Source organism: Alnus glutinosa, chromosome 1 (assembly GCF_958979055.1).
Source record: "Alnus glutinosa chromosome 1, dhAlnGlut1.1, whole genome shotgun sequence".
NCBI classification, from domain to species: Eukaryota; Viridiplantae; Streptophyta; class Magnoliopsida; order Fagales; family Betulaceae; genus Alnus; species Alnus glutinosa.
In genome coordinates this window covers 34,855,838-34,869,522 of record NC_084886.1, presented here as the reverse complement: position 1 = coordinate 34,869,522, position 13,685 = coordinate 34,855,838, and the positions used below count along the sequence as shown (strand labels likewise).

The 13,685-nt window shown below is 38.1% G+C and overlaps 1 protein-coding gene across 1 annotated transcript; it reads right to left on the bottom strand.

Moving 5' to 3' along the window:
• Window positions 1-617: 617 nt before the first annotated feature.
• On the bottom strand, window positions 618-10,515 carry LOC133879238 (peroxisomal membrane protein 13). The gene is made up of 5 exons (XM_062317771.1): window positions 10,355-10,515; window positions 3,865-4,098; window positions 3,415-3,764; window positions 2,148-2,240; window positions 618-1,219 (listed from the first exon to the last, which is right to left on the bottom strand). Exons 1-5 carry the CDS (start codon window positions 10,377-10,379, stop codon window positions 998-1,000), a joined length of 924 nt encoding a protein of 307 aa, XP_062173755.1. The 5' UTR covers window positions 10,380-10,515; the 3' UTR covers window positions 618-997.
• Between the last annotated feature and the right edge of the window lie 3,170 nt (window positions 10,516-13,685).

Below are 13,685 nucleotides of genomic sequence, written 5' to 3'. Positions count from 1 at the left end.
TCACAAAGAATCGATGTCTCTTGCACACTAAATCTCAAACATCTCTCCTAGCGAATATCAGTGTAGAGTTCTTATATATATAATGACTTTAACTCAATTGCTTTTAGTGTTGCACTCTCCGTTGTGGCATTCAAGTTCTCTTGCTACCACCATATGTGTCCTTTGAAGTGCTTCAAAAGCCACGTTTTTTGATGGCCCTTTTCTTGAGTGGTGGGCTAAGAAACAATCAGACCCAATCATATTGTTGGCTCATTTTATACTTTTTATTGTTTTAATTTAGCTCAACTTCGTTAGAGTTTACTTCTATCCTTGTATACTTTAATTACTTCTTTTTAGCTTAATGGAATTTAATCTTGCTAAATAATAATAATAAGTGTAGGCACGCACCTTCTCCTGTTTTCCTACTAGATCACACCCTTTCCCTGTGTGAAAGTTTGTTTCGTTGTCAGGTAATATGATCTATTTTATAGTCGGAATTTAAAGTTAGTGCTTTTAACATCGACTTTATATACACCTTTAAATACACCAACCTTAAATCCTAACCATGAAATGAAAATGAAATAGATAGGATCGTTGTCCCAGTTTGTTTCAGATACTACCACCGGAAGCAGCTGCCATTTCCGTAACATCTCAGAAAACTTTTATATAGCCAAGCTCCTGTCTCATTAGTTTGAACAACCTGTTTATCCAATAAGCACAAACCAATCTCAGCATGGTGTTACATAGATTGAATTATTTCACACTGCAAACCATATCTTGTTCATTTTGGTGGGGAGAAGAGAGAGAGAGAGAGAGAGAGAGAGAGAGAGAGAGAGAGAGAGAGAGATTTGTTCCTTCAAACTCCTTTTTTAGCAGAGTCCACTCGGTGCACGCTTGCATAGTATTGGATCACTTGCCAGCATAGAGAGAGAGAGAGAGAGAGAGAGAGAGAGAGATTTGTTCCTTCAAACTCCTTTTTTAGCAGAGTCCACTCGGTGCAAGCTTGCATAGTATTGGATCACTTGCCAGCATCATCTCCCCAAACATTGTCCCAAGAACCACTTGGAGCAGACTTTGCTTCCACAATGTAGTTCTGATTTACATGGGGATTGTGAGGTCCAGGAAGTGGAAGTCCATTAGGGCCTGGTGGGTGAACCTTCTTCGGCTTTGTTCTAATGCCCAGAATCCTCAACACAAATCTAGCTAGTTCTCCATATAATACACCAGAGCGATCAAAAAGCTGCCACAAAAGCAATGTCACGTCCAATTAAATTAATGCTTCAATAGTACTGATGATGCTCTAATTGTCAAACTATATCTAGGGATTCCCAAGATGTGGCAAATTACATTCCAAGGAAATGATACATAATGAAACACAGATAGCATCCCTCTCATCAATCACTTCAAATTCAGATAGATTTTTCATATTTAGAACTTTCTATTTCCTTTCTTCGTGAAAAAATAAAAAAAGTAAGTATCTAGACAAATGAGAATTCAGGAGTGATTTGATAATTAGGAACACTAACTTAAGTTGGGTAGCCAAAAAGATATATATATATATATATATATATATATATATATATATATATATTTTATTGGTAAGTTACACACGCACTCTATAGGACTTAAACCCACAACCTTACCCTCCACTTTGCTACAAAGGAAGGACCATTCGAGCTAATGCTCATTGGCCAAAAAGATATTGTAAAACATGGATTAAAATTTTGCAACCACAAGTAAAAGAGTATGGAACTCCAGAAAATCTCAGTGAAGAGGCTACATTAGCTGCAATTGACTATCTTTCGGACCAGAAATGTAATTGAAGAAAATGGCTCCCCTCAAAGTCACCATAAAGTTGTGCTTAATATATGCTTTATTAGGTTATCAGGGCCAAAAATTGGAACATCCCAAAAGCTCCAACCAACAGCAGCTTTGCAAGGAAAATATCAATGGTGAGCATCATAAATTGACCCAAATACCAGGGGTCAGTGCACCAGAAGCTACCACATCTGTCTTCACCCAGCGGTAATGAATTAATAACACAGAGAAGCTGAGACGGTTTTACGTTTTACGGATTCCTAAGAACAAAATGCTATAAAGAAAAACCAACTCCACAAGTATTCATACAGTATATGGCTAGATGCAAGGAAAAAGAATGGAGAGAACACCTGAAGCATTGCAGTCATGAACAAATGGAAGGCCTGTGTGTTCTGGTCTATAAGAATCGATATCCTACCAAAAAAGTTTACCACACCCTGCATCTGCAACAAAAGAAAATGCCAGGAATAAGAGACAACAGCACAATGGAAATACTCAGAAAACATAAAACAAAAAATCAAAAACTTGATTGAAACTATCATGCGCTAATATAACTCATTTCGAGCATCTCCTGGAGATGCTCTAAATGGCCAATATAGCTATTATTGGCTATTTTTCTCCTCCAACAGACGCTTTAAAATGAAAAGTTTGAAAATTTTGCCACAGTAAAAGTTTACTGTAGCATCTTGTATGAATTTATTTTACTCTCTCCCTAAACGCTCAGATTTTTCTTTGCCAAACGTAATAGATATATGAGCTTGAAAATAGCACTAGAAGCACAAGAATTCAAACCTGATTTCAAAAGAGAAACAAAGAATGATTAATAGAAAAACACAAGGGGTTGGGACTGTTTTAGAAAATGAAAAACAGAAAAGAAAAAAAGAAAACAAAGGGAAAGAGAGAGAGAGAGAGAGAGAGAGAGAGAGAGAGAGAATAATAATAAAAAAAAAAAACCTAAAAAATAATATTTAAAAAAAGTAGAGGGTTGAATACATATTCTGGAGTTTGTATTGAAAAAGTAGTAACCAAATTTTTTTTTTTTAAAAAAAAAAAAAGTGTTTCGAGTAGCTAAAATAGCAATTGTTGCTGGAAATGCTCAAATAGTTTTCATCACCAAAATATTCCTCATATAAGATTGATTAATCATCAACAACACATAGGCAAAGAATAAGAAATCAATTAACAACAAAGCTAGACATTTTCTGAAGCAATCCATTACCATCATGGTAGAACCCAAAAGCCCTTAAAGTGATCAAGTAAAACAGCAGATAGAAAAATGTGAACATATGGAGGCAAGTTTCTAGTTACATCTGGCACATTGGGTAACCGAAGTTATACTCATCTGGAGGAGATTTTGACAAGCCTTTAGTCATGCATAATCATCTGGCAAGCTTCAGTGTTTTCTTTCATTGGTTGGATTGGCAATGGTAAGATTTAAATATTACCATTAATCCAAACCCCAGCCAATGAATTAGCAACAGGTCCAAACACAAGGGCAAGTAATTCCAGACTTCATGGATAAGAAAAAAAAAAGTCCCTCTTATGTATTATGTGCATGATGTCTTTGTCATCCTATGTATAGAAGAAAGAAACTAGAAAAAGTATTATATGTCTTACCACCCGAAGAGCTGAAATCCAAAACCCTGGAGGAGATGGAGGATCACCATATGGATTATTTGGATCTTGAACTCCATAAGGACCACCACCCATACCCATTCCATAACCACCCATAGAGCCTCCCAAACCACTATTATACATTCCACCACTATACATGCCAGAAGATCCATAAGCCCCACCATAACCTCCCCTATACATGCTGTTACCGTACATCCCCCCAGCACCACCATACAATCCCCCAGCACCACCATACAATCCCCCAGCACCACCATATGAACCCCCAACACCACCATATGAACCGTATGTTCCAGAAGCATAGCCAGAGTTGTTGCCCAGAGTAGAGCCATAACCTGCGAATTGGGAGGTTAGTTTTCAAAGATCCAGGAACAACCATAAGAATGGGGAAGGGAGAAAAAAGGGGAAAAATTGCCATTAATGATCAGTTATTACCTCCATAGTTGCTATTCCCATAATTCTGCTCCCAAGGCCTTGTGGGAACAGGTCTACTAAGGGCATTCCGGTTAATAGTTGCATTATTATCAGAAGTAGAAACTATTTCTCCAGGTTTTGCAGTTCCTGATGCCTCGACTACATCACTCGTGCTGCCAGCTGATGGGGGTTTAAAAGGTGCAGGGCCAGATGAGGTACCTGCTCGCTCCCAAGGTTTTGGTGGAGGACTATTAGCTGCAAAACGTAAGAACATGATCCAATTTCCAATAGTATTAAAACCAAGCCAAGTGATGATTTAAACACGTGACCTAAACATAATTTTCAATTTCTAATAGAAAAAACTTCCCTAGCATTTAAAAATGCCCTCAACATCAGAACATTAAAAAGAATGCCCTTTCTATAACACATGACATTGTGTCGTGAGTAATATGTTCAACTCACAATTGACGTGGTCATACACCATATGGAATGTGCAGTATGCACTCAAATTATGGAATCAGATACTTGGAAATAGTGCAAATCCACAAAGTCTTATAAGAAATGGAGTATGTTCACAACGTCAAACTCACAATCTTTAAAACAATTGACTAGAAGTGGTTGTAATTGTCTAAGAGTGACAGGATTAAATTGATTAACAGCACCCTCTCTAATTTGCCTACTTATTTTTTTCTCTTTTTCCACTCCCATCAGCGTTGCCGATCACATAGAGAAGCTTCAATGGAATTTCTTGTGGGGTAGTATTGGCGAAGAGTTCAAATTGCATCTAGTACGTTGGAACAAGGTTTGTTCTCCGATTTATTACAGGGCTTGGGGATCCAAATTTTACTCTTGTTTAATCGAGGTCTCTTGGGGGAGTGCTTATGGCATTATGCTTTTGAGAGAGAGAGAGGCTCAGTGGAGGGTGGTAGTGAATTCTAAATATGGCAGCATGTAGGGAGGGTGGAGTTCTAATGGCTTAAATGGGTTGCATGGGGTTGGTGACGTTGGCCTCTGGAAAAATATCAGGAGGGGTTGGTCTTTGGAAAAATATCAGGAGGGGTTGGGGGGTGTTTTCTAGATTCACTAGTTTAGCTTTGAAGGATGGGTCCAAGATTAGATTTTAGCATGATGCATGGTGTGCAAACCAAGCCCTTAAGGTTGCTTATTCAAAGTTATTCGGTAAAGCTTGCCTTAAGGATGTTTTTTTGCGGATCACTAACAACTTTCCAGTGAGTCTCATCAGTGGAATGTTTTTTTTTTTTGGATAAGTAAACTTTATTAATGAAAGCGTAAGGCGTCCCTAAGTACACAGGTACCATACACAGGAACAACCAAAGCTAACCTGCATAAACGCAACAAAACCCACGAAGCTTAAACCCCAGAAGCCAAAAAAACACCAAAAAAAAAACCACAAAGGAACCCAACTAAAGCACAAAAACAAGCCACAACCCGCCAAGGCACATAGTCCTACGTCATGTGAGTCTTGTCTTTCCTACGCCTGAAGGGAACTTCAGCATCGCCATAATTGATGGAGCTATGCAAATTCAAAAGCTCTCTCTTTCCTTTGAACTTCTAGCGCGCAATCATCTTATCTGGCTGGAATTCTTCTTCCATGGCATCCCGAATTGCCATGGCCTACTCCCCAAAATCCCCATCCAACGCCCAATCCTGGGGCAAACCATCCCAAAAATCATATTCCTCCTCCCAAACCACAATGTCCCCGTTATGAACAAAACCAACATGCCAATTCCAGGATTGAGAGAATCCATTTCCCTCAACGGAAGAAGGAATGATGCAACCACTCGGAGGGGAGGAAGGTCCTACCACCCCGACATCATTGACCTCTCGAGGCGAAGCGGAAGGGGCTGAAACAGTCGGGCGTGGGTTGAGAAACCCCTTCCTAAAAAGGTCTTACTTCACTGGAGGCTCTACAACCTCTTTCGCAGAAGCCCCTAAGAGAGGAGTGAAGACAAAAGGCCTTGCACCACACGAGCTACTAGAAAATTCCGAACTCACTAACAGCCTAGTCAGAGCCAGAAGAGCAACCAAAGTCGCCGGAGAAGACAGCTACGGAGCCGGCAAAGGGGGGAAGACGAGATGGGAAGCCGACTTGACTGGAGAAGATGCTGGGTTGATCTTCAAATGGCTAGACGACCCACCCCAAGGAGAAGGAAGACCCAAAAACACCCCAGAAGATATCTTCGGTGACATCTCCGACAGCCGGGAGACTTTGGATTTTGGCAGAAAACAGCCCAATCGAAGTCCAGTGCGTTTTCGACCCATGCCAGACCTTGCAATCCGGCCTAGAAGCTTCCTTGCAGCCTGGCCCATGACCATGTTGAAACCGATGACCAACTTACTACACGTGCGCAAGTTTGAAATTTCGAATTTCAAATTTGAACGTTGAAAAGACTTCTTACCCAGTGGACGATGAGGCTGGTCTTTATCCAACATATCAACTCTAGGAGACTCCAATGTAGAACTGTCCACCGCTGACCTCAGAATTTCATCTACAAACCTCACTGCCGAAAGAAGGTCAAGAGCACAGGGCTCCACCAGCAAAGCCCTCCCTCTTGGAATGACGACCCCCCACGATGGGCAACGACTTCACGGCAGAGACTGAATCTGACCTCAACACCTCCACAAAAGAAGGCCCCGTCCAATACGGAGCCGAACCCGACCTTGACCCTTCTTCCTTCCCATCTTTCTTATCCGAAGTAGACAAGGAACCCAACCTGCAACCCACTGTGGCAGAGAGGAAGTCTGCGGCCATTCTTAGCTTGCCGGAGAATTCGTGCCAATCCCACCCTCCACGACCCTCAAGGATCAAAATGACCCCTTTCCGACCACCCATCCCGAAAGCAGATGCCTCTAAGAATCAACAAGCTTTGTTACCACCTCTCCAATCAATCAAGACTTTCGACCCTTCCCTAAATGATTTGATAAGATCTTGATCTTTCAGAAAACCCAAAAGAATTTCCAACGTCAATGCAAACCATTCAGAGCACTAAGTACTCAGGATGATCTCGTTGGAAAAACATTTTTCTCTTCTCCTCCACCCTCAACACCGATGCCCCATCCAGAAACCAAGAAGACAAAAGTCTTCGACTCCACGGTTAAACTCTTCTCCATCTCAAAACACACCCAAATATCAAGCTCCCGACCCATAAAAGGTTCACATTGTCCCCAGAGGAGAAAGACCCAAATATAGGAATCGCCTACTGACGTCCCTACGCGCGAAACAAGCGAGACCCAAGAAACTAGAAGTTCAAAGCTCAAACCCCGACAACAAACGAGAAGCTCGTTCTTCAATATGTTGTATTCCATTAGGTTGAGACAAAGGGTTGTGTATCGGTTAAATCAAGACGGTAAGGGTATTTTCGCCCATAGAACCAATAAAGTCGGTTAAATCAGTTAATTAACCGACTTAACCCCGCCGGTTATAACTTTTGAATTTTTCGGTTAAATGCTTAGTCGGTTGGTTAATCAATGAACAATGGGCTTTTTATATTAGGCCAAGACTTTTTTATGAGCCAAAATGGATTGTTTTGGGGGGGGGCCGAATGGTTTTTTTTGGGCTGAAATTTGAATTTGACAGTAAATTAGCCAAAATAGGTTGTTTTGGGGGGCCTAAATTTGAATTTGACAGTAGATTAGCTAAAGTTCTACTCAAATGTTTGGAATCATGTGCATTAATTCTCAAAATTAATCATTGAACATGTTTTCATACCCTTTGAAAAACTAAATGCATACCAGAAATAGTAGAAAAACATTGCTTTCTACAATGGAGACTCAGTAATATCAGTAACTGATTTTTTATACAAAAGAGAAACAACTTGCATCCATACACAATTTTTCATGAATCATTTCAGAATAGAGAATCTGAAAATTAGAGGTAGTAGAAAAGAAACCAACACCTGAATTCAATAAAGCTACAAAATGGTTCACAAGTAATGGAACCAAACTCAACATCAAAGTACAATGCACGTCATCAAAATGGAGTGAGTAAGAGAGCGAGGAGTAAGAGAGCAAGGAGTGAGAGAGCGAGATGTGAGAGAGGCAGAGAGTAGCAATTGCGTGTGTGAATGAGAGTTGAGAAATTACAAGTCATAGGGTTAGGGTTAAGGTTAGGAAAAAAATGAACTTTCAAAACGATGTCATTTCACTTAAAATAAAACGGCATCGTTTTTATTGCAATTTTTAAAAAAATAAATAAAAAATTAAGGTTTGGTTAACCGAAAAAAATAAAATTATGCCACCTACCGATCACCAATGGTCAATAGGCGGTCGACTTCGTTAGTAGGCGATAGGCGGGCAATCTGCCCAGCCCTACTGAGACGGGGTGTGAAACACAAGCATTTTTGGACCGCTTTCAAAAGAGGGTTGTTTGAGGTCAGATCTTTCTATTATGCCCTTATCCCCCATGACCATGCCCCCTTCCCCTGGAGGAGTATTTGGTGGAGTAAGGTTCCTTTAAGAGTAGCTTTCTTTACTTGGTCAACCGCTTTAGGAAAAATCCTCACTTTGGATAATTTAAGAAAGTAGAATCTCATAGTAGTAGATTTGTGTTGCATGTATAAGAAGAGTGGGGAAACTATTAACCACCTTTTACTTCACTCTGAGGTTGCTAGGACCTTATTGAATTTTGACTTTTGGCCTTTGTGGGTTAGAGTTGGTTATGTCTGGATGGGTGATGGATCTCTATGTAAGTTGGAGAGGGCAATTTGGTAGTTTTCAAAGTACAAGAGTGTGGAAGATGATTCTGCCATGCTAAATATGGTATATGTGGAGAGAAAGAAACAATCAAAGTTTTGAAAATTGCGAGAGGATGGTGACGAAACTAAAGGCCTTTTTCTTCAACTCTTTACCAATAGACAGTTGGCTAGGATTGTTAACATATTCATAATTTTCCTGATTTTCTTGATTTTTGTCTTCTTCAAGTTATGTGTTTTTCTTGTATATTTTCTGTTTACTTGAGTAGCACCCTTTCGCTCTGAATAAATTTCGATGATTTATAAAAATAAAAATAAAATAAATAAATGAGTGACCATGAATATACCCAATGGGTTGAAGAGAGAAATCTTTGTCCGTGGTCAAGTCTACAAAAGAAACCCACATATCTCAAATGATGGACAACAACATGAGATTATGACCATAGATGGCCCAATAGTGGGGCAAACAATGGACATTTGTGTCAACGAAAGATCATTGGCACTATAGTAATTAATACAGAAAAATAAATAGTAAAGGATAATGTATTCCATCAGTGGTTTAGAGTCCAGACAACAAACTAAACCTATTGAACATGTGTACTTTGAATGCACATCCAAAATCCATTCAACTGTTATACACCTGATGTCTGAAGGTTATACATAGTGTGATGCTAGATTTAGTTCAATTTGTTGACCTGTTATCAACTGTAATAATGATACAATTGATCACATTTCTGTTCAAAAATAAGATTCTTTTTTATCTAATTTTTTACGATTCTTTTGGGATTTGATAAATTCAAATTGTAACCAAATTGTAGTAGCCCATAGGCAGTCGCAGCATACAAGCACATTAATACCACTATTTGTAGTTAAATCAGGAATCGAGGATATTAAACATCTACTGTTAGGAATTGTGGGACCATCAGGAAGCCTACCTGATCCCCAGATTTCAACTCAGAGAATCAATACCCAAGTATCCAACAGCAAAAGACCATAATCTAGCCTGAACAAACATCACAGTTGACAAATTTCTAAAAGCATTCTAACCTTCATCTGAGCAATGAAAAATCCAGTTCAACCATAAAAAAACTTCTTACAATAAAACTTCTATATTCTCACTCCAATAAGAACCGGAATGAAAGAGTAACTAAGCTAGAAATTCGATCAAAAGCCCTAATTTTTTTCTACATTCAAAGGAAATTTAGTTTTTAAACCCCAAATTTTAGAATGGACGTTTGAGAAGAAAAATATTCATGCCTCTTCAATTACCTTGGGTAAATATTCCCCCCACCCAAAATTTAATTTCCTCCTGGAAAATAATTTCTACGAGGAAAATTTTCCTTGGAAACAAGGGAGGGCAATAAAAAACCGCAACATATATTAAGAGGAGCACAAATTGAACATCGAATAGAATCAAGCTGAATCTAGTCTCATCTGTATACGGAAAAATCAATATCATCAAGCACCCCGCTGTTTGGCTCCAGAGAAAACAGCCGAAACCATAAATTTGATTTTCTAGAAAAGAAGTCGATGATTCAAAACTCCGAGTTCTTTCATTTTCTAATATTTCATCGGCAACCAAACACCGCCTAACTTCAAACCAAAAATTTGGGCGACAAATAATTCGAAACTCCGACGATTTGAGCCTTAAATCTAATCTCAGAGTAACTCATCGAATCTCTCCAAACCAATCAATCTTTACGCCAAACCATCCAAACATAACGTTCCCAAAAACAAAATATATTCCTAATCCAAAAACAAATAAATAAAAGAGATAATAATTAGACGAATTTACGAACCGGACGGTTGGCGATTGGACTCCATTGGAAAATGAAGAGAAACGGCATATAGAGATAACGGACGGAGGTTTCTGCTCTCTCTCTCTCTCTCTCTCGCCCAAAGCAGCGTATGGCCTTTGTCAGTATATGGGCGCTGTTTTCAAGCGGTATCTGGATCGTCCATAGCATGTAGGCGGCCCTACGTCATAGTGACGTGGATGGCCTATAATATTATTAAGAGTAATGATGGCCTATAATATTATTAAGAGTAATAATTAAACACCACTTAAAGTCAAAGATACAACTTTTTATTATATTGCTTATGGGGTAAGGTGGTCTCTTACCTTAATTTATTTTAAAAAAATAAAAAAATTCTAAAAGTAGTGGGGGACCACCTTGCCACATAAACAATGTAATAAAAAATTGTGTCTTTAGATGATATTCAATAATTACTCGATCATTAATAATCATATTCATATATATAAGCTTAGAGCTCTCCAACCATAAAAATAAATAATTGCACCACTTTTTGATATTATTATTATTATTATTTTTTTTTTTTTTTATTTTTATTTCTTTGGAAGTTTGACCGGAAAGAGAAGGTCCGAAGAAATTAAGACATGAGAAAGGAGAGAGAAATAACATGCAAAACGAGATTCAATGCACGTTTAACACATTGGGTAATTTAATGCATCAAATAATTGAATAATGAAATACAGGAAACCGATCATTTTAATTATGGTATTTATGAGATAGGATCCAAGGATTCTATGAAGAGAAATTAAAAAATAAACTGAAAATAAGAGAGAAAGAGTAAGAAACAATTACTTTGAGAAGATTGAGCTTCCAATTCTAGCCTGAATAATCACTTGTTTTTAAATATTAAGTGTGTGTTCGTGTGCAATAAAATATCTTAAATGTAAAAAATAAAAGAGACAAGATATTTGTTGACGATGTGGAAACTCTGTGAAGAGAAAAACCATTCCGGAGCAGCCAAATCCAAAAAAATCTAATATCCAACGACAAAGCAAGTTACAAAGTACTCGTACTCACAAAACCTATTGCAGTGGTTATACCTTTAACTATAACACGAAGCTCATCATGAACGCCAATATGATTTCAGGGAAAGGATTTTCATAAACAATATGGTAGTTGTTATTGTAAACAAATGATAAAATGAAATGTCGCTTCTATGCAAGAACTTAGTGAGTTTTATACTGTTGAGGTGGTGAATTCATACATTCATCTGTAAGGATATGACTAACACCACAACCGTATAGATGATGTTCTTTTAGCTGCAGATATACTGGATGTGGATGATGACCCTATAGCGCTATACTTGAGATATTACGACTGAAGCTCAACGTGACAGTTATAATGGGTTGGGCTATGGGTTGTCCATTATTTTGTATATTTTGTATATGGCATATGTCGTTTGTGACATGTACATGTGATAGCTATTATTTTGTGATATAACTAATATTTTGTTAAGTTTTAAACAGAAAGACGTTGTTATGGCTCTTTTGTATAATTAACAGTTTATGTTTGTAGATGTGACTTTTGCTGTTCAGATTATGTTTCCGCTGCATAAATGTGTTACTCTGATATTCAGGTATATAGTATGGGATATGTACCATACGTTGACTTTGAGACACGTAGTCGTACCACTATAATGACTCATTTTGTGATTGTATAAAAAGAAAAAAAAAAATGAGTCTTCACATTAGCCGTCCGTTCTTTCCCCGCTTGTGCCACCAACTATCATGTGGACATTCCCTCTCGTTCGAACAAGCCCCAATCTCCTTCGAACAACACTACAAATATTTGAATCTTTAAAATTCTAAACCCTAAAATCTCCATTTATTCACATCATAATTTATTTTATTTTAATTATCATATTCATTTACTTTTAGTTCATAATTTCTTTTAGGCATCGTTTGGTTTACGGAATTGACCCATGAAATAAAATAATCATTTTTGTTTGGTAGAGGCATATTCCTTGGAATAATTGGAATAACTATTCTCTTACGAAAATGAAAACATATTCCTCTAAGAAATGAAAGGAATAAACTACATTTTCCAGAAAAAATCTCTCATTATTTTTTATTTTCTCTCCATTTAAAAAAAAAAAAAAAAAAAAAAAAAAAAAAAAAAAACCCAAAACCCCATTTACAGTGGCTGGCTGACCACCTATTCACATATGGAGCCGGGGGTAATGCAACCACTCCCGGAGCATTTTGGGGTGGCACAAGCCACCCAGCAAAGAGCTAGGGGTGGTCGACCACCCACTAGTTTTCAATTTTTTTATTTTTTTTTATTTGAGTTTTTTTTTAAAAAAAATAAAAATAAAAAATTAATGTGGGGATTTTTTTAGTAATTTTGATTGGATTTCAATTAAAGTATATACGTTAGTACCAAACTAAAGAGTAGGAATAATCATTCCATTCCACTATCTTTTATTCCCAGTAATAACTATTCAATTTCCCAATAGAGAATACTCGCTCATTCTACAAACAAAACAAGGCTTTAGTATATTTTTAAGCGACTGTCTATTTATGACATTTAGATCCTTCTGCCTTATAGGAAAAGATAGATAGTTGGGTGATACATAATTATTGGATGTTACTTTTTTTTTTCTTTTTTTTTTTTATTATAATCTAGTACACGAGGATAAGAGAGGGTAGAAAAACTAGGGTAATGCTTGGGAGAAGCATTTTTTTCGAAATTCATCCGGAAAAAAATGTTTCTCCATGGCACACTTGTAATTATCTTTTCGGAAAGAGTGCTTCTCAGTAGCACTGCTCAGAAAAACTATGGGTGGGACAAACTAACAAAGTCCCAATACAACCAATACAGTATAATAAAAACCTAAAATTTACTGGAAATTGGTCAAATAAATCGTCCAGACCATTGGGTTATTGACTCATCGGCTAAGAAATTGATTGCCTTAAACAACGGGTTGTAGGGGCAGTCTAGAGACGGATCTCTCTAAACAACATTATTGCAACAACAAAAAAACTTGAGAACCACAAGAAAGAAGGGGGCACTAGTGGTAGATGGACCGGAGTCGCTGAAGAGGGGCACCACTGCGATATCCGAAAAGGGTGGAACTTGGCGATGAAGGCATAGAGGAAGTTGCATCTGAATCTGCAACTGAATCTAGAGGTCTCCATAGACAAATGAGGGGGTATCAGCTATGAAGATTTTATGAACATCCAGTAGAGAGAGGGCATGGGAGCCAATAGGGAGGAGGAAGAGGGAGGCAATTGAGTTCTTCCCTCTTCCCTCTTCCCTCTTCCCTCTTCCCCCTTCCCCCTTCCCCGGTCGGCACTCGCTACGAGGAATCAGTGAC

Bases quoted from the DNA above. Each gene is read 5' to 3' on its own strand.
- LOC133879238 (XM_062317771.1), bottom strand. From the start codon at position 10,379: ATGGAGTCCAATCGCCAACCGTCCG. The intron at 4,099-10,354 runs GTTCGTAAATTC...TACGTTTTGCAG, and splicing joins GTCCAATCGCCAACCGTCCG to CTAATAGTCCTCCACCAAAA. The intron at 3,765-3,864 runs GTAATAACTGAT...CCCAATTCGCAG, and splicing joins TGGGAATAGCAACTATGGAG to GTTATGGCTCTACTCTGGGC.